Source organism: Xyrauchen texanus, chromosome 9 (genome assembly GCF_025860055.1).
Source record: "Xyrauchen texanus isolate HMW12.3.18 chromosome 9, RBS_HiC_50CHRs, whole genome shotgun sequence".
Taxonomy (NCBI): domain Eukaryota; kingdom Metazoa; phylum Chordata; class Actinopteri; order Cypriniformes; family Catostomidae; genus Xyrauchen; species Xyrauchen texanus.
In genome coordinates, this window is record NC_068284.1 from 36584581 (window position 1) to 36610440 (window position 25860).

Below are 25860 nucleotides of genomic sequence, written 5' to 3' on the forward strand. Positions count from 1 at the left end.
CCTTCAGCAGACTCCACTGAAATACTTTTTTTTGACACTCCACACTCAAGCTTAGTAGGTGGCGGTAATGCATCATAAGCTGGATTGCCAACTGCCAAAAACATCACAAGAAGAAGAATTACTTTCTTACCTATGTAAAAAAATTTGCGGACGTGACAGCGCTATGGATCATGATTTTTTTTTTTACTGAATATTACATGAATAGACAGCAATGGTGTTGATGTTGAAGTTGATTTTTAATCGATAGCTGTATTGCATTGTTAGTGCTGTCTTGTTCGGTACACAACAATAATATATTAGCTGGATAGCTAGGTGCTATCTACCAGCTACCTAGCCTCATTATTGGTTTATATAACAGCAGGGCTATGCAGCCCCCCATCCAACTAATACTTCCTGTGATACTGTTAGTTAGTTGTGTATATAACTGCAGAATTGCATTTTTAGCAAAAAGGTAATTTGAGTAATATATATATATATATATATATATATAATGTATATGAAGCATTTGCTCACGCAAAGCGAAGAAAAAGAAACCGCTAATGAAGTAGACTGATGCAGTTAACGCACAGGACGAGTATAAACACTCGGTATATAATAGTTATTATGTTTATATTGTATCTCATGTCATGTTTTTGTTGAGAAAACAAGGATATTCACTTGCTCAGTAAACTATACTCATTTATACACACCAGTGTAAATGATGGAATGTCCCTTACCTCAGCTAGCATAGTCTTTCTTGGATGCCATGTTTGTTGTTTACAGAAGCGTCACAGGGATTACGTTGCTACGGGGACGCTGCTTTCTTACGAGCTGCAAATATAAAGTGTACACCGCTTATCCAGTACATTTAAACGGGAACCCAGCTATCTTAAAGTAAGCCACATTCTCACAATTACCTGCTTTTTTGGTGTCCGTACTGACAGAACCATTTGCTCAACAAATGTGATCAACTTGTGTCCACTCTCAACAGCACCACCCAGTGCATTCTGTTATAACTGCCCATTTTAGTTTGTGTGTTCAGGATTTAACATGCATCTCACTGTATATATGGCCAGCAAAGCAAAACTTTTCGAAATTATATTTTTGAATAATTATTGCAGAACAAATATTTGAATATTCGACTACTCGTGCACATCCCTAAAAAAAAAAAAAAAATATATATATATATATATATATATATATATATATATATATATATATATATATATATATATATATATATATATATATATATACTTATCATCACTAATCCAGCACCAAATTTCAGAGTGGGTGCGAGACACTGTGGCCTAAAGGCCTCTCCGGGTCTCTGTTTAACCATTAGACAACCAGGTGGAGCATCAGTGATGATCTGGGTGTGCATCAACACGACTGGAACCGGGTAGATTCGTCTATGTGAAGGATGCATGAATCAAGCCACGTACAAGGTTATCCTGGAAGAAAACATGCTTCCTTCTGCTCTAACAGTGTTCCCCAACTCTGAGGATTGGTTTTTCCAGCAGGACAATGCTCCAGGACACACAGCCATGTCAATCAAGGTTTGGATGGAGGACCAAGACTCTGTCATGGCAAGCCCAATCTCCAGACCTGAACTCCATTGAAACCTCTGGAATGTAATCAAGAGGAAGATGGATGGCCACAAGCCATCAAACAAAGCCAAGCTGCTTGAATTTGTTTTTGCCAGGAGTGGCATAAAGTCACTCAACAGCAATGTGAAAGACTGACAGAGAGCATGGCAAGATGCATGAAATCTGTGATTGAAAATCAGGGTTATTCCACCAAATATTGATTTCTGAACTTTTCCCAAGTTAAAAAATTCATACTGTGTTTTAAAAAATTAATATGAACTTGTAATTTATTTGCTTTGATAATTTTGCAGTGGTCTCTTAATATTTTCCAGAGCTGTATATATATATACATACATACTGGCGGCCAAACATTTGGAATAATATACAGATTTTGCTGTTTCGGAAGGAAATTGGTACTTTAATTCATCAAAGTGTCATTCAACTGATCACAAAGTGTAGTCAGGACATTAATGATTAAAAAAAACAGCACCATCACTATTTGATAAAATCTAGACAGGCCCCATTTCCAGCAGCCATCACTCCCAACACCTTATCCTTGAATAATCTTGCTAAATTGCTAATTTGGTACTAGAAAATCACTTGCCATTATATCAAACACCGTTGAAAGCTATTTGGTTTGTTAAATGAAGCTTAAGATTGTCTTTGTGTTTGTTTTTGAGTTGCCACACTATGCAATAGACTGGCATGTCTTAAGGTCAATATTTGGCCAAAAAATTGCAAAACAAGAAACAGCTTTCTCTAGAAACTCGTCAGTCAATCATTGTTTTGAGGAATGAAGGCTATACAATGCTTAAAATTGCCAAAATGGAAGATTTCATACAAAGGTGTACACTACAGTCTTCAAAGGCAAAGGACAGAAAGAGATGTGGAAGGCCACAACTAAACAAGGGGATAAATCATAGACGCCCTCAGCTGCCCTAAGCTGATAGCTTCATTGAATCCTACCCACTAAACATTTGCAACAGTAAAGAGAAGACTCAGGGGTGTAGGACTTATGGGAAGAATTGCAAAGAAAAAGCTACTTTTGAAACAAAAAAAACTAAAGAAAAGGTTAGTGTGGGCAAAGAAACACAGACATTAGACAACAGATAATTGGAAAAGAGTAATATCTATGGATCTAAACCCCATTGATGTTTTGTGGGATCAGCTAGACTGTAAGATGTGTGAGAAGTGCCGAAAAGACTATAGTAAAATGTCACCGGAGTATCTGGACAAACTGACATCTAGAATGCCAAGGATCTGCAAAGCTGTCATTGCTGTACATGGATGATTTGTTGATGAGAACTCTTTGAAGTAGTTTAAGTTGTAATAGTAATTTTTCACGTTATTAATGTTCTGACTATACATTGTGAGCAGCTGAAGGCCCTGAATAAAATAAAAAGTACCAATTTCTTTCCATAAGAGCAAAATCATCGCTCTCACACTCCCTCATACTGGTCACTGGAAGTTCAACATGACACCTCATGGCAAAGAACTCTCTGAGGATCTGAAAAAAAGAATTGTTGCTCTACATAAAGATGGCCTAGGCTATAAGAAGATTGACACTGACCCTGACACTGAGCCGCAGCACGGTGGCCAAGACCATACAGTGGTTTAACAGGACAGGTTCCACTCAGAACAGGCCTTGCCATGGTCGACCAAAGAAGTTGAGTGCACATATCAGCTTCATATCCAGAGGTTGTGAACTTCATGCCCAAGAGGGTTAAAGCTTCATATCCAGAGGTTGTGAACTTCATGCCCAAGAGGGTTAAAGCCATGATGGAAAATAATGGTGACCACACAAAATATTGACACTTTGGGCACAATTTGGACATTTTCTATAGTTAGAATGTAATGATAGCAAATATAGCAAATAATATATATATATATATATATATATATATATATATATATATATATATATATATATATAAAACATTTTTTAGACATATTTTACAATAATTGCTCAAAATTAATTTAGAAATACTTGCTAAAATATTATGGCCATTATTTACAAGGCTGTCAGTAGATTTTGACATTGACATGGTAAGTAGCCAAAGATATTTGGCATTTTCAATAATTACTAAATATTGTCTGAATTATTGGCCTGCTCATTTAATATATATCAGAAAATAACAGAAACGGTTTCCTTTCAAGGATGTTCTTTAATTCACTGTCTTCCCTGAACTGACTCACCAATACAAGGGAGTGAAAGTAAAACAGATCAATGGATTATGATAAAAGTGTCATATCTATTTATTCATCACAGTAAAATCCTGGAGTGGACTCAGCTTGTCTCTGGGGCATCCTGTTCCTGTAACACAGTCACATAGACTCTCAGATTTTCTTCTTCATTGTTAAATGCTGCCCACCGACAATAATCAATACACGAGGATGGCTGCTGTGAAGAGCCCATACAGTCTGTTCAGGGCAGAAAGCACAGGTGGTCATGAGAAATTGACTCAGACGGTGTGTTAACAGACAGAGTTGTATACCGGCAGAAAAAATGAATCCCACGCTCCAAGTACAGTGTAAAAAAAGTGTAAATGCGCTCTCTCTAAACTATCCATATTATCCAACTGAAAAGACCAGCTTAGACCAGCATGAATGTCCATGTTTGCCCAGTCTAGTTTTTGCTGGTTAGTGCTGTGGCCTATGTCACAAAGCAGGATTAATCAGCTAGCTAGTTAAGTTTAAGCTTCGTTTAAGTGAACTCTGAATTCGTGGTACCAGTAAAGTGGTTAGGCTTTTATCGGGGTTCCTTACCATAGTAACATATGCTTATCGGCTAACCTGCTCCAGTGCAGGTTATGTTCCCGATCAGAGATCTCATCCAGATACTGGACCAATCAGCTGTGAGCAAAGTGACAAAATAAGCTATTTATGATCAATATTTAATGCAATATATTTTTGGCAGTCTTCCATTTGTTTAAAGACTAAACAATTTTCCCAATCATTTTCCCACACTGGCCATAAAATATGTATGAATAAATAAATCAAAAATAATTATATAATTTCAAGTAAGATATTAATACAATATCACTAATGATCAAATTACTTTAAAATGAAAACTCAATCACTCCACAATCTTCCTTTCTCCTGCTGAAGAACTTCAACTTTCCACAGGAGCTGTTGACACAGTTCTTCTCAGTTGTCTGTCCTGTGTACATCTATAACTGTCTGGTTTGGTTCAGCCACAAAATCAGACAGAAGGAAACTGCAACGGACAGTCAGGACTGCTGAGATGATTATAGGTGCCCCCCTGCCTACCCTCCAAGTTCTGTACATATCCAGAGTGAAGAAACGTGCTGGTAATATCACTATGGACCCCACACACCCTGCCCACTCCCTCTTTGAACTGTTGCCCTCTGGCCGGTGCTACAGAGCACTGAGCACCAGGACATCCAAGCACAAGAACAGTTTTTACCCGCAGGCCATTTTCCACATGAACAATGAAACTGCCTTCAGGACTGAGACGAATAATTAAATATCATCTGCTTAAAGCAATAGATAAAAGAAAAATTATAATAAAAAAAATATATTCTAGAATAAATCTTATGGACTGCTGAAAAAATGTATAGTCCCTAACAGATGCGGGGAAAGATGTGTTTCTTGAAAAAACACTATATAATATTTCTTACCTTCCTTCTTTTTTAGGATGCCCCAGCCATTCACATTCCATGTGGAGTGAGATAATCCACTCATATTAACATTTGACATTTTGACATATTATAAAAAAATGTATTATGTGTCAAAAACAAAATTATAAAGACCACATTCCAACATTAGTGCCACAGTCAGACCCCGAACTTCCCCCAGAACCAAACAAATCCCTCTAAACTCAAACAGTCCATGTGCACCTACGAGAGTCCCCGTGACAACTTTGCTGTCAGAATGCTCAAGCCCGGTGTTTCTATAAACATTTTGTAAAACAGAATTACATAACAGAAAATAATCTATAAAACAAACTCCAACCAATAAACCGAATAAACACAATGAGCTTGTAGTTTCATTCACAAAACTAAGAAGGTGTGATCCCCACAAAACAAACTCCAGCTGCCAGAACCACTACAAAAAAAAAAAAACTTGGACAGTCAAACAAATGTTAAAGGGCACCTATTATGGAATTTTGAAAATTACCTTTCATGTAGTGTGTAACAGATTTAAGTGAACAAAAACATCCTGCAAAGTTTTATGTATGAAAGTTCACCGTAAAAAAAGTTATTGTCTCTCAAAAGTAGGAGTCGACTCTGAGTCAATGTAATGAATCGTTTTTCCAATGAGTCATTTTCCTTTTCGTTGTGACGTCAAGACGAAAAGTTATCAAATTGGCCGCGCCCACTCATTGCGCGCGCAGACACCAGGGAAAACTTTAAAACATCATGTCGACATCAAGACGCTATGTTCTGAAGTGCATATCAAAAGCAACCTTTTTTTCACTGCCCAGGGACGAGCATGTGAAGAATCAGTGGCTAGAGTTTATATTTACAACTATACCACACAAGTATAGCCCGAACCTTGTGCTGTGTTCGCGTGATTTTAATGACGATTGCTTTACGAACATGAATGCTTTCAAGTGTGGATTCGCGAGCCGGTTGATACTGAAGGAAGGTTCAGTACCAATTTTATTTGGATCAGCTTCCTCCTCCGAATCACAACCTGAAAGTATTATTAATAATTGTTGCTTTTATGTGTTTTTTAGCATGCTTAAATAAGTATTTGTGTGTGTTGTGTAAGTTACGCTCAGCGCAGATTCTAGGTCTCCAATGTCAATTTTTTTTAAATATGTGAAATGTTTGTCGATGTTATTGGAGTTGTCATAAAGAATAGAGCAATAACTTGTAGTAATGCAGTGCTTTACCAATATGTTTATGCGTTGGGATAACGCAAACAATAACTGATTGGGTGTTTACCACCGAACTTTGGGCTATGATCGCTAACATAAATCAACTCAAATTCCTTCTCTGATTTTGATTTTTTTACTACAAAGCGGTGATGGGCGTTCCGTTTCCGACAATCTCTGCACATAGTATGATTGCTAACATAAATCAACTCAAATTCCTTCTCTGATTTTGATTTTTTTTTACTACAAAGCGGTGATGGGCGTTCCGTTTCCAACAATCTCTGCACAGTGTATGATCGCTAACATAAATCAACTCAAATTCCTTCTCCGATTTTGATTTTTTTTTACTACAAAGCGGTGATGGGCGTTCCGTTTCCGACAATCTCTGCACAGAGTATACCAATCACAACTGACTGGGTCATCTGACCAATCACCCAGTCACGCAAAGGAGGGGTTTGGAAAAATGAGTCGTTGAACGAATCATTTTGGAGTCGGTAAGCAAATCAGGTAAACATAAATGCATATTATAAGACAACAAAAGTGTTTTTTGTCATTGCATGCATGTAAAACTGTTGTTGGGGACTCCCAAAACAATATTAGGAACATTTTAAATGCCATAATAGGTGCCTTTAAGTGAGCTGGCTGTTCATGAGTGCAGCAGATGCCCTAATCCTTCCAATGTCCTGAAAAAAGTACTCCACCAAAACAAATTCCAGCTAATAGGATGCATAAAGTAAGCACAAAGAAAAAGCATATTCATCCGCAACTGTCCCGAAGGAGTGTTGTTCCACAAAATAAACTCCAGCCACTAGGCGGAACCAGCGCAAAAAGAAACAAAAAGGTGCCCGGCTTCCTCAGACATTCAAGTGTATGTACAGTGAGTCAATTCACTTGGGGGCCTTATGAAAATCACCAAATGGTTTACTCACCCCATTGTCTCTTTGAAAGACAATGCTTGCTGTGGGCATGTAAATATTTTGCGGCCATCCTGAGTATCTATTCTCAGCTTTGCCAGGATCATCAGTGCAAAATCAAACTTCCGTTGATGTAAGAGTTTCTTGCATTGCTTGAATCGATCACGTTTCTCTCTTGTTGAATTCGCAAAGTCTGAGAACAAGAAAATGTTGTGATTCTTCCAAGAATGCTTCCTTTCTGATCAGAATTGATCAGGGCCTGTCACCCTCAGCGGATGTGTAAGCTGGGACTCTGTGAGCTCGCTCTATTTTCAGCTTATGGCCTGTTATATCGAGCAGACTCTGTAAGAGCTCCTCTAGGAATTTTAGCGTATCTCGGCCCTCCTCATGCTCAGGAATTCCAACAATTCGGACGTTGTTTCGCCAATGCTGATTATCCAAATCCTCCAGTTTTTCCCAAACCCTTTCAAATTCTTTCTTGGTCGCTAGTGGGTTAGCAGCTAATTCACTCTCCAATGACTCCAGATAATCGAACCATCTCTCGACGTCCCCGATTCTTTTTTCCAACTCCGAGAATTTAGTAATCTTCGAGCAAGATCCTCGAAGTCATCAACAACTTTCGTCAGCATCACAGCTATGCTTTTTCTCCCGCCACATTGTCAAAGTTGAGACCCTGGTCTGCAGGCCTGTCTGAGGTTTCAGCTTGAGCACGTAAGTGTCTTTAAATGTGTCTAGAGGCTGAGGATTTTTTATTATTTGCCATGTTGACTTCAAAGAACAAGAAGGGAGAATCGAATCTTACTGGTTTTCGACAAAATAATTATTAAAAACTAGCAAAGTGCACATATTAAATTTGTCATTTAAATGAATACTAAAGTTTTAATTTAAAATTTTTACATTTCAAATCAAGATATTAAACTTTTAAAATTAGAAGCTTGAATGTTCGTGTTGTGGACCTATATAAAGTTATTTTCACATCGATATATTATCTATTTGAATATTCCATCACATTTTTTTGTACTCTAGTTTCCGCAGCAGCAATGTTTCTTCTTGCTGTGTAAATGCCTTTAAAGTATTTATCATTTACTAGTGATCCTCTGTGCTGTGTTAATGTATTATAATTATTCATGATTTCATAGTGATTATTCACGTCGTGTAAATCTGTTTTGATTGATCATATTTTTTTAACGTCCTCTTGTGCTGTGTTATAACTGTGTTTAAATTCTTATAATTTATCATAATTTTCATGAACATCTTCAGCGGAGAAGTAAATCTCGCTGACTCTCTCCCGAGATGTGACACGTGCTGTCTCTCTCCCGAGATGTGACACGTGCTGTCTCGCACGCAATTGACTGTTCGCTTCATTTATGTGAATCCTCAAGTGAACTAATCATAACCTCGGGTTCAAACTCTGAATTGATAGAGAAAGTTGGTAACAAGTGTCTTGAAGCCATTTAACCCAAATGAAGTCTGATTGGATTTGATGAGTTTTGTCAAACTAAAACCAATCTTGGAATCCAGAATTTGTTCAGCATTGTTTGTGATACAATGCACTGGTCTGGTGCTGGTCTAGCTGGTGGACCATCAAAATTTAGCTGACAAAGCTTGAAGGCAAAGATAACGCAGGAAGTGAGAGATAATACTGCATTGTATCTGTCATCAATGCGAGATGAGAGAAGATATGAATCTCTATTCTGTGAAATGTTTTGCTGCTTTTGATCTGGTATCGAGTCATTTATGGTGTTTTGTGTCAGGTTTTATTGGATAATGATGAATATGAGCTGGGGTGGGATGGTAATGGGCGCATCTTTGAGCTGTGGGAAACGGAGTCCAGGCCTAGTTAGAGTTACACGTGCAGATGAATCGACTTCCCCTGGGACAGAGAAACAGAGTGAGTGAGAGAGAGAGAGAGAGAGAGAGAGAGAGAGAGAGAGAGAGAGAGAGAGAGAGAGAGAGAGAGAGGGAACAAGAGAAAGAGAGTGTGAGAGGAATGAGATAAAGAGAGCAACAAGAAACAAGGAAAATATCAAATCATACAGAGCTGAAAAGTACTATTCTAAAACCAGTTATCAGAACAGCATGTCCAGGCTCAGAGACCAGCTAAGACCACCATTCAGTTTAAGGCTGCTTTAAGCTGTTTTTGTTTTTTAGTAGTGGCTTGGAAAATGAAGGATAACAATAATATAATGTAAATCTAAATGGACCAAATTTTGCCTTTTAGAAAAGATGTATTTATCTCTTACAGCTTATTTATACACCGGCATGAAACAGAAAGGATGTGATTGTGTTTGTTAAGCCTCCAAAATAAAGGAGGGCTGAGCTCCTTTGTTTTTCTCCTTCAGACTTCATCAGCAGCTGTTATGTGTAATTGATATAAAAGTGATCCATCTGTGATATTCGGCCTCTTCCTTCCTCTGTTACGGAGTTGATGAGCCTCATTTAACCTTTTAGAATTAGTTGTTCTTATTTACTGTTGAATACTGTTGGATTGAGTATTCTTCCACCCGCCATTAGCTGGTGTACTATTATAGTCAGGAATCTGTAGGTTTAACCAAACAAAGAACACAGAAATGCTTTTTATTCATTGTGTGCCTTTTTTAAAGAGCAATATTTCCTCAGAGAAAATGTTACCTGTTCACTGAGCAAATAGCCTCAGCAAACACGCTGACACACTTTCGCTGGAACTTTATTTATTTACAAATGTCACCATCACCAGGGTGTAATGTGTTGCATCAGGCATGGAGCTCTTTGGAAAAGCGTTCGTCATCAATCCAGACGGTTTAGACAGGGACAGAAGAGAGGAGGAGGGGAGAGATAAGACTGGCTTACGAAGTAATTTTCTAAAAAGAGGCACTTTTCTCAGTTATACTGAAGGGGCCATATCCTACACTTTTGTTATACTAATGTTAGTCAAGGTATCTTGCAGTGGTTAACCAATATGGATTTTTCAGTGTTCATTTCTTTGCATCTATCTATCTGTTTGTTTGTCTGTCTACCCAGATAGCAAGGAGACTTCGATTCAACGTCTATTTTATGTTGTAAAGGTCGGGATCAGTTGTCAATCGATTTTATTTTAGTTTTTAATAGCGTGAACGACGTAGATTCAGGACTTCGATGAGCAAAAATATGTAGAATTGACGTCGGAGAGCAATGTCATTTCGATGCCGCGAGAGACGTCGATACTATGCTGATGCTATGTTGGTTTGCTATCTGTGTATCTATCTATCTATCTATCTATCTATCTATCTATCTATCTATCTATCTATCTATCTATCTATCTATCTATCTATCTATCTATCTATCTATCTATCTATCTACTAATACAGTGTATGTAAATAACTAAATCAAAATGCTAAAATTGTTTTACAGGTATCTAAATATCATAGCAAATTACTAAAATTGCTCATGTCATAGAGAAGTCATAGACATTTCTACTTCATATACTTACATTTAAAATGTAAAAAATGGCTTTAACTTCAAACAGAAAAGGTTAGTAAAGGATTGTTTTACCTTACAAACACGTTAATACGATATTATGTATGTATTTATGTCTTAAATTTTTCTATTCTAGACTTTTCACTTTATGTGAATGGACTGGCCCTATTCACTTCCATTATAAATGCTTTACAGTAACCACAAATTATTATTTACATTTACTTTGGTGGGGGATTTCTCCCCAATTTGGCATGCCAAATTCCCAATGCACTCTTAAGTCCTCGTGGTGGCGTAGTATCTCAGTTGCCTCTGCGTCTGAGACAGTCAATTCATGCCTCTTTTCATTTGGCTTTTGAGCGCATTACCACGAAGATCACGCGCTATTCTCCGTGACATACACGCACAACTCACCACATGCCCCACCTATAATGAGTACCACATTATAGCGGCTGTGGCTCAGTTGGTAGAGCGGTTTGGCCAATAATCGCAGGGTTGGTGGTTCGAATCCTGGCCCACACGACTCCACATGCTGAAGTGTCCTTGGGCAAGACACTGAACCCCAAGTTGCTCTAAATGGCAGGCTAGCACCTTGCATGGCAGCTCTGCCGCCATTGGTGTATGAATGTGTGTGTGAATGGGTGAATGAGTCAACAGTGTAAAACGCTTTGAATACTGATAAGGTTAAAAAGGCCCTATATAAGTGCAGACCATTATAACGACAAGGTTAACCCAACGTGACTCTACCCACCCTAGCAACCGGGCCAATTGGATGATAAGGAAGCTTGACTGGAGTCACGCCCCAAATTTAGCTTTTTAAATAAGATGAAATACTTTTTTGGGGTAATAAACATTATGACACAAATGCTATTGATTGATCTTCATTTTTAATAAACCCAGTATATTCCTTTACATTACACTCTTCAAACAGACCATTTTTTAAATAACATCTTATTTTAGCGCATGTTTAAAATGATAAAATACTCCATAAATGTTTTGTTAAATGGAAATAAAATATGAAATTATTATGAAACATGAAATTGCACTAACATGTTTTGCACCACTTCATAAAATGACCCATAAGTACATCTTTTCCTCAGTGTGAAAAAGCACAATCTGAAGTGATTAAAAATTAATGGTTGATGATGCCAAGACCTTAATTACCCTGGAACGTAGCTCGTAGTTGGAAAGCACAGTTTGAGACACTCAGGGTGAGGGAGAGAGACTGGCACCAGAATTTAAATAGCCACTTAGATGGTTTGTTGATCCAATCCTCTTGGAACACACACACACACACACACACACACACACACACACACACACACACACACACACACACACACACACACACTCACATACACACACTCCAGACATGAAAGTAAAAACCAACAATACTAACAATAGTGAGGGCAAACTTTGTCGATAATACTGTGGAAGTCATATATGTGTTTTCATTGATATCTCTGATTTATAAAACAGTCTTTCTCTTTGTAATGGCTTCCCAGCAGAATGTTTTCTCTCAGCTGGATGAACGAGGGCATTGTGGGAGATTTAAACCATGGGGCTATACTCTTGCCCCTGAGGCTATGGACCTGAAGGTCTTCAACTGCTCAGTGATTTACTTGCCAAATATGCAATCTCATCTAACCAGCTTGTTTTCCTCACAATATGTCATGAGGTTGACTGAACTTTAACAAGTCATTACTCTTTTTCTCTCCCCTGTGTTCCCTTTTTCTCTCTCCATCTCCTCGTCTTTCTTTCTCTGTAGTTACATTGCTGGACACGATGTCTGCTCTGGGAGACCTTGGCTGGGAGGCCTACCCAGCAGAAGGGGTGAGTAATGCAAACGCATCCAATCAAAATCGAGACACAACCACACGTGCCACCTCAGACCTCTTTAATCAATGTTGAATCTAGCACCCAGACAATTATGGTGCACTTTGTCTCAGCACCTGTTTCACACTAAATGATGTAAACTATTTAGGGACCTTTAAACTATCGATTTCAGACACACATTTGAGGCCCATTTAATACATTTCAACTTGCGTCCATTCATCTGTAATCACTTCTCAGATGTGCTGGATCTGCACATGATCAGACCTGTCCTGCACATGTATATTCATGAGTATGGATACAACATCATACAAATTAAATAACATAAATTAAATAATGCCTTTTTAAATTAAAAAAATTCTAATGTTTTCTTTCAGGGTTAGTGTATGGGTTAGTAATATAGTAATTATAATCAGCTGTATATAAAAACAATAGAAGTCTATGGTATGTGCCTATCGAGTTAATGCAAATTAAACTCTATAGGCGTGTGTGTGTGTGTGTGTGTTATGGGATGTGGTGTCAAGTAGGGTTAGGTCACGATGGTCATCTAGTTGATTCCTCATCTATCAACGTAGTCAATTAGTGTGGTCATTTATCTAGATATATTTTTATAGGGCTGTCAATTGATTAAAATTTTTAGTCAAATGAATTCCATGATGTGCCCCTGAGAAATACCACCAAATAAGCATTCACAAAGCAAAATATAATGGGCTGATCAAATAATAAAGATTAAATAAATAAATAAATAAATAAATAAAAACTGAATGTTTGGAAATTTTGCAATTGAACTTTGGAAGGTAAATATTTATTATTGAATTTATTATGATTCAATTTTGTGCAAAATATTTTCGATTGAAATAGTCACAGCCACAATCATTTGCAATTGCATCCCCCAAAAATGCAAGCACAGTCAATGCAATGTGTTTATTTTTCAATAAGTGCAATTAATTGTGCTTTTTGTTTTTTTCAGACATTTGTCATTAAAGGTTTAGTTCACCCAAAAATGAAAATTCTCTCATGATTTACTTACCTTTAAGCCATCCCAGATGTGTATGACTTTCCTTCTTTAGCAGAACCGAAGTGAAGTTTTTGTCCATGCAATTTAAGTAAACGGGTGCCAATAGATGGCTGGCTATTTGATGGTCCAAAAGGTATATTTAGGTAGAATAAAATTAATCCAGATGTCTCCAGTCGATCAGTTAATGTATACTGAAGCAAATGAATAGGTTTGTGTAAAAACAAACTGATAATTAAAACTTTATTAACCTGTTTTTTGAGCACAAACCGTGAAAATGACATACCTGAACTTAAATGGTTGTATGTACTGGACCCTTTGGAGTATGGACACCGTTGTAGTATCTTTTGAAAGAAGACACTTTGGGCTTTATTTCAGAATTAATATGTGTTTATTACAGAATTAATATATGTTGTTATTTTTTAAAGTTCGAGAAGCTGAAGTTTATAGTAATGGAAATATTTTGTGCTGAACATGTTTTTATAATAAAAAACAAGAATAAAAGTGCCAAGACAACCCAGAAATGCAATGTTCTCAAAGTCACAAGTCTAGAGAAGTTATGTTTTAAAGATCTAACAAAAAACGGGGTTCCTGCAAGCTTTTTTCTCTGTAAAATCGCTGGAAGAGTACAGAGTAAAATTAAGGCTCCGCCTCTCAAAGACAACACAAAATCTTTGGGCACTGCTTGGCTATTATGAATGAAACTGTGCCGCATTTTTAAAAATAGACTTTGGAGACCGGCTCATTTAGTTTATGAGACTCTAATATATAAGATAATATACAGTTTTACAATATAAATGCTGCTCAGATTGCATAGTTTGTTGAAGAACGACGATGAAGGGTAATTCTTCCAGGCGAGATAACATGTAAACAATAGAGAATATTAGAGGTCGACCGATATTGGTTTTTTCAGGCCGATGCCGATCTTTTGAAATCCGGGTTGGCCGATGGCCGATTAATGCTGCCGATTTATTTTGGTCGATATTTGGCCGATATGTGCTTGTTTTTAACCTCTTATTTGAACCTTTTATTTGAAAGATAAAATGTAACACAAATAATTACTTAAGATAGACAAAATTCCTCAACAAATACATTTATTGTACACTTGACCAATCTGCACTTGTACACTTAAAATTAAAAATGTATAATGTAAAAACATATTGTATAAATAATGTGTAACAAATATATTAAATAAACAAAGCAGGCATTACGAACTGCTCCGATACACGAAGGTTGAGATCCAAATGCAGCTTTAATTAAGGGGCACATAATCCAATATTCAGAGCATCCAAGAGAAGCACAGGCATAACTATGGATGGGTATCGTTAAGGTTTTAATGGTATTACTATCTTACCGATACTGCTTATCGATCCGGTACTTTAACGGTATTCTTAACGGTTCTTTTTGTTATATATATATAATTTTATTTCAGGAAGGTCTACTAACATTACTGTTCAGGTGTGGTCTAAAAAGAAATCTAATAAAGTAATCAATTGTAAATCAACACTGCATAGTTTATCATAGATAGATTAATGCTTATTAACCCTTTCCCCGCCAGCGTTTTTAAAAAAAAGTTGCCAGCCACCGCCAGGGTTTTTGACGATTTTCGCTAAACTTTAATGGCCCGCAGAATATTTTCTTCCATGAATATATGAAGATGCTATATATCACAATAAAGATCTGAGCCTCTGCTTTTAGGCAAAAAAAATGATTTTATTTTATCTTCATTTGTTCTTTTTTTATTGCGACTTGAACAGAGGTAGGTTTTGTCAAAAAACAACATTTCAGACAAAAAGCTGAGAAAAAGGCATGTTTATGTCTGATATTTTGAGCTTCTCAATACTCCACTTCTTCATGTTTGAGACGATCGCAGTCTGTTTCTTTGATCAAAGAGTTGCATACTCTTTCAAAACATGCGCGGGGGTCTTCCTTACCGTATAACACCTAAAACACGGAAACCCGGAAATTTCTGTGTTTGCCGGGGAAGCGTTTTTTCATAAAACACGGAAAATTCTGTGTTTGGCAGGGAAAGAGTTAATGTAGAAGTTATTCATTCAAGAGCTGTAAGTGATTTTCTCTTTGCCTTTTGTTGTTTGATTCGCAGTAATGGCTCAATCGTCAGCATGTTTAATAGACAGCTTCCCCTTTAAGAGTTCAGATCTAATAGACTCCTGATGCAGCATATTTTCTCCCAACTATTTCCATAACTACGTCCATTTAAGACATAAACTGTGTTTAAGTGAATCTCCAAGCCTGTCGTTTTGACATATTTTTGTGTATATTTGATCGTTTTGACGTGCACATGAAACCCAAAGTCTATAGTTTGCTTGTCTCTTTGCGGTGTGTTTCGGAGCGCGCGCCGCCTTGGGAACGGTAGCCTATCTCTTGCGCTCTTTTTATTATTAAACGCGTCCCGCAATTTAGCAACAGTAGCATTTTACAACAATCACCGATCGTGCTGATTCTGACGTTAAGTTTGAGTTTTAGGGAGAAATGTCAGTGCACTGCTGTGAAGGGAAGGAAGTTGTGCTAGACAGAATGCGACTTATGTATACATATTCATTTTATAATCTTTGGAAGCCGAAATCTAAAATAAAATCAGACTAATAATCACAGATCTAAACCAGGCTATGTCTGAATGTTTAGTTCTGTCACTCATTAAGCAGGGCTTGTTTTGTTGCCCGCTGTGGCACCGCGTGAGCGAGTTCTCTCTCTCTCTCTCTCTGACTGCGAATAGCTAAATTGCATCACAGACGAATGGTTTCATATTATTATACATAGAAATGGCTGGCGAGATAAAATAACTTTCTCTTTATAGCAATAAAGAATGTATTTTCTTAATTTCTCCAGTACCGACAGCAGAACCGATAACGTCCGAGCTTAGCAAAGCCAGTCCTTCAATAGCCTATACTGCGTTGGTATTTTATTACTTATTTATCTGCATTGAGTGACAACCCTCTCAAATATAAGACACACAAACAGAACAAATAAAAGTCTCAGATTCACTGTCTGTAATTGCAAAATTCTAGCTTACTTATTGTGACATGATAGCAACCCTTCTGCTGTGATAATTTCAACTTCAACTACGCTATCAATATCCAAAGTAGCCGAACGTCATGTCAACTATCGCAGTTTGTCACGTTTTTTTCTTGAAGTTGGCAGTAACATATCAAAAGTTTTTAATTAAATCTAAAGAAGTTATACAAATTTAACCCTTACTGTTTTCTCCAAGGAACTTAGCTCCTTCCTTAGGCACTGGATGAGGTCTGCTCACTCTGCTGGAAAATGACTCTAAGGGCAGTGTGCGTTGAACACGTGTTCCACAACAACACTAGGCTGCCCACAGATGCGCCTACCTAATAATCGGCTTGATATGCGTGGATATTGGCCGATGCCGATTATGTAAAAAATACAAAAAATCGGCCGATTAATCGGCCGGCCGATTAATCGGTCGACCTCTAGAGAATATATCAATATTTCTCAGATTTATCACTTTTATGGACAAAAAGTACTGTTGGATGTTTTTCAAAGAACCCTTGTTATTGACAATTGACCCAAGTGTGGCGAATTGGATTCATCTGGCTATCGCGATTTCATAATAAAGGTATGATTTCCCGTTTTGATATTGCATGTATTCATTTGTACTCCTGGCACAAATAAACAAATTGCTGTTTCTGAAGGATTGCTATCATGCAACAGAGATCGGATATCAATGTTGAACCCCTAGACCTTTGAAAAGATGCATAATTTGTTAACATTAATTACATTTATAGATGGTAAATTATATATTAAATGTAAGGAGAGTGACAACAGAGGAACGAATGTCATGTAAGAGTTAGGTAATTTCAAACAGCAGTACTGCAAGCAACGATTTAAAGTGAAAAAAAAGTAATTATCGGTTTGCTTCCGAAGACATTAATTGAACAACTGGAGTCGTGTGGATTACTTTTATGCTGCCTAAATATGTCTTTTGGCCTGTCAAATAGCCAGCAGGCTAATGGAACCTGTTTACTTGCATTGTATGGACAAAAAGATGTATGTAATGTGTTTTAAAAATCTTCAATTTGGTTCTGTTGAAAGAAGGAAAGTCAAACACATCTGGGATGGTAAGGTAAGTGAATCATGAGAGAATTTTCAATTTTGGGTGAACTAACCTTTTAATGTTCTTCCATAGAAACCAGCCTTTTATATATGGGTTCCATAAGAATGATTAGTCGCCTAGTTGTTCAAGCAACCCACCCTAAACCCTAGCTTATTTTTCGAAATATGTAGTTTTGCTCAAACCTAGTTTCAATGTCATCTGTGAAGTCTACGTACGCAAGTGGGCTTTGAGAGCTTACTCCTGTTTCCAGCCAAGAACCGCTCAGGTTCGGCTTTACACCACCAACATTCTCACTTTCTTCCAATTTAGTTGACGAAGACATCAAGATTAAGAGAGTCTACAGCAGGAACACAGTTTCCTGTGCCAGAGAGCAGAGGAGTGAGCCGTTTATTCTGAGTGGAGTAGAGGAGCCCTGCTCTGTCTCTTGATGCACCCAAAGTGGTCTAAAAATAATCAAGTTAGCAAAAACCATGGTGAGCTTAAAAGAAAATCAATCTTTGGGATTTCACAGCCGCCTTTTAAATGATTTAATAGAGCTGTCAGAAGCTAGATCAGATTGCCCCGTGCCACACATACACAAGATGTGTCATGTAGCAGCTAAATCTGGAGACGAGCACAATTTACAAGTGATTTTTCAACATTGCTGAAAATAGTGTGACAGTCTGTGCTCTGTATTCTCTTCTCAAACAGAGAAATATCAGACTTTCATAACAGAGTATTGCATTGCATAATTGGATTATATTTGTTGGTAACACAGCACTGCCACCTTGCCCTAACACAGCCAATGAATATGGAATTACAGCATGTATAAGATGTAGAAGTCAATGCAAACACTTCAAAAGACATGTAGGATGCATTGCAGATCCTTAAAATAGATGCACACTGTTAGCCAAACATAAGAAATGAGATTAGTCTTATTTAATATTCATAATTCACAAGCAGGTCTCAAATTATATTGAGTAGATTTGCTTGGGTAAATGAGTAGGAGGGTACGGATTAGTATTTGTGATTTTGTGGTGGTGTAGTTTTGTTGCTCTTTGGCAGATGCAAAGAGTGTCTACAGGTGCTGTGTTTTGCCTAGGCAGCATTCCAACTTTCATACTATATAGAGTATGCAAGATTAGAATCAGTCAATCCCAAATAATAGTGTTTTGAAAATAGTATGCCGAAGTGCCTAGATGGCTTAATTGATGTGGTGTTTGTTACAGCTCTCTTGAGAAATGCAGGTCACAAAAGTTTTTTAATGTATAAAACAAAAGGTTTAGTAATCGTGAATTTTTAGGGAATACATTTAGCTAGATACTAATGCTTACATGCGAAAGCAAACAGTAAGACACATTTTTTTACATTACATTAGGCTTGGGATCGATGCCGTTTTTCACGTATAGATAATCTGATGATTTTCCCGATGATTATTGATATAAATATATCTGGATTTTTTCAGATTTACTGTAAAAAGGGCCACTTGTTGCACAATAGTCTTTATCTTTTAAAACATATTTCTTAACACAACTTTTGTAAAGTATGTGTGGCAGGGTTAATTAAAGTTGGCCGCGCACTGGACGCGTCTGATGGACCACATGGTGCATTCTAAAATTCGAAACAATTATTTCCTATGAAGGTACATACACACACCACAGGCTCACCAACTCTAGAGAGCTCAACTCGCATAGTGTTCCATTAAATTCTTCCCAAATCATTATCAAAGGACGTATATTATTTACTCTAGTTGTTACTGGGTGTTATATTGTGTATACAGTAAGTATCTTTCATAGAGCCTACAAAATGTATTATTAGTTACAAGTTGGCTTTTTGTTGTTTGACAGCTTGAATGAAAGACCTATTCAATGCTACATACAGGGAAATTGCATAATAAACATCACTGTTTGTAATCATTCAGTTTGCACAGTTACACCAGTTTCATACAATAACCTGCAAACTGATCAACTTCACTTAATTCTTGAATAAGACCAAAAACCTTCATTACTCTGGACTACCATCAGCTTGTAATGTTTGCGTGACAGCCCTCTACATTGCGAGTAAATCACTCACATATGCAAGTAAATTTTGCACTATGTGACCATAAAAACTTCTGTTATTAGCCACTGGCAAGTAAATATTAACATTTCACTCGCCAGTGATAGAGTTGTGTAGTGTCGAAGCACCGAGGCCCTTTTCCTGAATAAAAAGCAATTAAGCAATTAAGAAGCTGGATTCAGCCTCGTCTTTCCCTACATGCTGTCTTATGAGCACGCAGGAAAAAGCGCTTGTGTCTCATTCAGTTGAACTCCGAGCATCTCAGGGAACCGCACACCGGACGTCACAAAAGCAGCTCTATTGAGAGCGTTTGAAGTTGAACCACACAGAGGCTTGCGCCAAACTCCCGCAAAATATAAACAAGGTTTAAACAAATTAATTTTGTGATAGCAAAGTGCTCCAGTTTAACTTAATGTCTATGGTCATTGTGGGTTTATTCACACAGTTTTAATAACACGCAGTGAGACAGAGGAGGTGCCCTGCTCTATTTATGTGGAGATGATAAAATGCAGAAACTCAATGTCTTCCTTGACTAGAAATAAGGGCTTGTGAGTTAATCAGAGAGCCTTAAAATAATGTGTGAAGAATTTTAGGCAGAAATATTTTACTATTGCATAATATAATATAATATAATATAATAGCTATACAGGTTGGCTGGTTTACAAAATAAGCAAAAGAAAACAAAACATTGAAAAAGTCCAATGGCTCAAAAGTAAATCAGACAAATAAAAGAGATATATTTGAGTTATTTAGCATATTTTGATAATTAAAATATTATTTTTACATTTATATTTGACTGTCATTCATACGTTTTTGAAGCCTGAAATGAAATCATATACACTTGTTTTATTATATTACCCGAGATAAATTTGTATAAATGACTTGGCATGAAGCGCACATAGTGAGTTTGTATGGTAATTAATCGTCATATTCGTGACACATGTAAAACAGACAATTAATCATCATCGCCCAAAAACAGGCAATTAATCGTTATAATCACAATTATTTATTTGACAATTGTCATTCAGATTTCACAATCGTGACCCCTAATTTTCATTATTAGGTTCCTATCTTGTGAATTATTTTGTTAAAAATGTGCACGAAATGTCAAAATTTTTACATTTTTAAAAAGCTAAAATGTGATTAAAATCATAAAGCAAAATATTATAAAAATTACAATGTGCTATATTGTGTGAATATTAGGGTTGTGACGAGATTTTGTTCCATGAGATATTAAAACGTGACAGTATATCAGCATGACAGTGTGTAAGGGTGAATTTAGCATAGAAGATACCCCCGCCACTTTTAAATTGTTTGTATTGCAGCACAATAAACGGCGACAGAGTGACAGACAAGACACGAGCAGTATGTAAGCACTGTAAGAAAATAGTGCTGTACACTGCAGCTAACATGAGCACTATGCAAAGACACCTACAGAACCACCACATCTCTCAACTAATCAACCAGATCTGAAGAGACTCATGTGAAATCATACAGGAGAGAAGCCAGTCAGTTGAGTTTGTGGCAAAAACCTTTTACAGTACTTGAATATTGTTCTGTCTTTTACTGCATATGATAATTGATACTCAGAAAGTAGAACTGAAGTGAAATTCATTACAAGATGATTTGTTAAATCATTTCGAAATACACCTGCATTGTTTTGCATTTTGTGACTTTCAGTCGAATAAAAGAGTATTTTTCCAGTCATATATTTCATCATTGAAGATTTCTTAAAAATAGTATTAATATCTTGTCTCGTTCTCGTGAACGCAATATCGTGTATCGTCTCGTCTCGTGAGCTAAGTGTATCGTCACACCCCTAGTGAATATATATGAAGAGGCCCCCTCTCTCAGTTTGCTTAATATATTTTTAGTTACATTTATAATTACATGTTGTCAAATGTCTGGTGAGTAAAATCTAAAATTTACTAGCCAATGACGGTTCTTTCTCCAACATGATCGTAGAGGGTTGTGTGATCTGTCCCTTGTCCATGCCGCGACCAGCTTCGGTAAATGTTATGTCACTCCCTTGTGGTCTCCCAAAGCTATTACGTCAGACTGAAATGGAAGGCAACACTGTCAGTGTATTGGAAGCACATAAATAAGGGATGCAGCCTTAGTCTCACCAAGAGCTCTTAAATAGACATTCTTAAATAGACATAAACCATATATAATCAGGATTAATTAATACATTACGGTAAAATATCAGATTAGTAATCTGAATTGAAAGACTTTACCGGTCATTCCCAGTCCGTTATTGGATTGCGTACCGTCAATGTATTAGTTGGACATCAGAATCCTGTTCCCACATTACGTCTCTGACTAACACTTCATAGAACATTCCAGCGTGTCCTTGTGGAGTGTTTACCTTAGATTCAATGATAGTAAAGTCTCTTTGTTTTGCTTGCATGGCAGTAATTTAATGGGAGTGAACTGTAAGGCTAAATCAGGTCTCACAGCTGGACTTGCATTTCATACTTCAGGATTATCTCGTTGACCTGTGACCCAATAAACCTCCCGACATTGAAGCTTTCTGGAGAGGCTCACAGGAAAGCCAACATGTTCCCAAAGCGAGCAGTTAATCTCCGTTTGATATTTACCTTACAGACTCAATTGGCTGCCACTTGACCCTCACAGGTCAAAACTAATACAGCTTTGCCTGTCCCAGATGTGTAGGGTTTGTTTTGGATTGACTCTCAAATGACTACAGTCATTTAGTGAGTGCATGTGTCTGTTTTAACAGTAGACGATAGAAAGGGGTCGTTCTTTCCTAATTAGTTTTTGTATTCATCTGTATACAGAGCATACATATTTGACCATTTCGCCGCATCTTGCAGTTTTTTAGCATCTCGTTCAGGAGAACCATATATTTTAGACCGCATGACAAGTTAAAAAGTACTTCAACATTTAAAACCACGTTCCTGTTATATTACTTTGGCTGCGTCTAGCTATTTTTAGTGCAAGAAAGTGTTCGGTCTGAATTGTCCCTAATAAAGCTTTCACTGTCCCAAATGTTGATGGTCCATATAGAAGGTTTGTTTTATATTGAGTCTCAAATGGCCATGGTTATTTGGGGAGTGTGTTCATGTCGGTTTACTAAAATAGAAGGGAATAAGATACATTTTTTTGTAAACATGCTAGATGAATGGCTTTCACCATTGCGAAGTTTTGTCAGTATCTCACTCTGGAGTGGCTTGTATTTTTTGAAGTTTAAAAGAACTTTAACTTTTAAAAACAGTTTGAGTTTTTAACCATTGAATGTTGCAGCGTACCTTGCTTTTTTGCGACACAGTTTTTAGATGCTGTGTAAAAAACCCGCCCAAAAACAACAACTTTGAAAAGCGTGTCTCGAGACTCCCATGTTCCGTTATATTTGTGGCACTGCATCTGTCTGTGCTATTTAAAAAATATATATATAATAAATAATATATAAATATATGTAAACATGCGCTAGACGGCCATCTTTGATCATTGTTTTTTTAGATGCCATATCAAGTTTAATAGAACTCTAAGACTTCTGCTTTGTGTTCTATTCATTGCTCAGTGTCTAGCTTTTTTTAGAGCAATAATGCATTTACTCTGAACAGCCTCTATACAGCTTCTGTGTCCCATATGTGGAAGGTTTGTTTTGGATTGGCTCTCAAATAGCCACAGTCATTTAGTGAGTGTGTATGTGTCTGTTACTAAATAAAAGGGAGTAATTCACATAGGATGATAGAAAACAGCTAACCATAATTTTAGTGTCCTCCAAAAGGGGCCTTCGCCCAAAAAAACAGATGTTCTTTTAGGGATTTAAAGTCATTTGCAAAAGTATCTTAAACTACCAGATGATTGTGGGACGCAATTAGGTTAAGCCAATGAAGGTCTAAGCAGACCCCCCTGATCTGACATGTTTGCTTGGCTTCAAAGCAGTCAGACCTTGTGAAGGGTGACCAGGGAATGGAGTTTAAGGTATTTCAAATGAAACTCAAGAGGGAGCTCCCAGCTGGAGAGGTTAATTAACAAGACGCCCACATCACCCTTATGACTGCTACCTTGATTGAGAGTGGCTAAGCTTTACCGCATGTCCAAATAGCCTGTTTTTCACTTAACAATTGTGTGTGTGTGTGTGTGTGTGTGTGTGTGTGTGTGTGTGTGTGTGAGTGTGTGAGTATGTGTGTTGTAGTGGCTGTGCGTAGGAGGATTTATGAATGTTTCAGTGTATGCTTTTGGTTAGCTAGTTTCTTTACGAATATATCAATTGCATATGGCCAATTTCCTTTCAGATGGTAAAATCCTATCATACCATTCTGAAATGTGTAACTGTATTGTGTTTGTGCATCTGGAGAACGGGAGTGTGTAACACAGTGATGTAGACTTTTGTATAACCACCCATCTGTGGTAAAAAAAAAAAAAAACGTTAGAAAGACATTTTCCATAGTGGTTGGGTTCAGACCAACATTTGAAAATAAATAAGCAGAAATGCATAAACCTGCCTTTATCCCTGTGTAAATATTCTTTCAAATGACGTTATTGTGGCACTCAAGGGAAAGAACATGCCCTTGCTTTCTGTTAGACATTTAGTTGCCATGTCACTTTGATCTGTGATGTCCGCCCATTCCCACCACTCAGCATATGGCTCAGTTTAAAGCTGAAATGCGCTAGCAATTGACCCTCTTGCATCAATTGCATTTTCAAACTGTAAGCTAATGGAAATGTGTCACACAACACTCTCATCATTATACACTATGACATCATGACAGGGCCGGCAAGTGATGTACAGTCAGAGGTGAAAAGTAACAAATTACAATTAATTTTGTCACATTTTCAACTTTAAGTATCAAAAAATAACATTGAGTTGATTAAAAATGAATTATTCAACTTCACTACACTGCAAAGTACAAAAAAATACATAATATTTTTTTGTGAAGAAGATAATTATAAGCGCTAAATCTGTATATAAACTAAAACCCACTGTCTGCAGCACCCGCGGGGCACAGCATCATGAGCACAGCAGCTTGCATAAACTGCCACCGGGGTCTTCTCTTCCCTATAGTTTCTTCAAAACTTTCTGCCCTGTCACTATACAAGAACTACAAAACTTAATTTTATTCTGGAAAGGAGCCGTTCATTCGGGTATGAGGGAAATGTCTGAACACGTTAAACCACTGATTAAACTTCACTTGTTTTTAAGGTAGGCTTTTTAACTGTGTCAAACATTAACACAATGTAGTTTGACATATATATGGGGATATCTTGTTTACTTGCTACTGTATGTCTGTAGTATCTGCATCAGTTTGGTATTGTACTTCTGTGTTCAATTTCCTAACCGTTCGCCCCTCTTTTTCAAAAGTACTAGTGGGCAAAACTCTTGCTCAGGGTGCTGTACTGTACTTCCCTGCCCAGTGCTGCTGTTTATCTGTCTGAAAACCTCACCTGCTAGAGGCCAAAAGTGTGCAAGGGATAGATGTTATATAAAGAAGGTATGAGAAATCACAAAACATAATGTATACAAATGCTACAAATTACTTAATAATATCTCAATATATTAAAAAACCATAATGTTAATTAAGACTTTATTATAAGAACTGTAATACAATAATACATAGAACAACCGCTTTTAGTGTTTGAATCAATCATATCTCTCACTAAACACTGTGTGAAATGTTTATTTTTGCCTTGTTTTATTCAGTTGGCATGTAGGAGTTGATATCAGTTTGCTTAATAATCTCATTCCATATCTGGATAATTGCTGCAATATCATAGAGGATAAATTTCCTCCATGATATTCCATTTAAATAAGTTTTGTACAATATGTTTTAATAGCACAAATACTTGTACATGCGTGAATGAGAATAAACCTGAAATAGGAATGTGTTACATTAACAATGAACATTATGTAGTTTAGAGACGATTTAGAGACATTTAGAATGTTGCAAATGGCTATTTCTATTTAAATAAATGTTGTATTCTTAAGATTTTCTGTTTGTCCAAGAATCCTTTTGCAGCAATGCAGAAGCTGCTAATTTAGGGCCTGTGAGGAGTTTGTATCTCAAACTGGAGAAAATCTTTTTTTTTTTTTTCCATCTGACCATACACTTCCCTCTCTATCCTGGTTAGAGATTCTTTTTTCAAAA

At 37.0% G+C, this 25860-nt stretch overlaps 1 protein-coding gene across 1 annotated transcript in view; it reads left to right on the plus strand.

Annotated features, from left to right (window-relative positions):
* LOC127648702 (ephrin type-A receptor 3-like) overlaps window positions 1-25860 on the plus strand; it is a 182179-nt gene that overhangs the window by 11015 nt on the left and 145304 nt on the right. The window contains exon 2 of the mRNA XM_052133423.1: window positions 12526-12590. Coding sequence (XP_051989383.1) covers window positions 12526-12590 — 65 coding nt within the window. The remainder of the gene's footprint in view (window positions 1-12525; window positions 12591-25860) is intronic.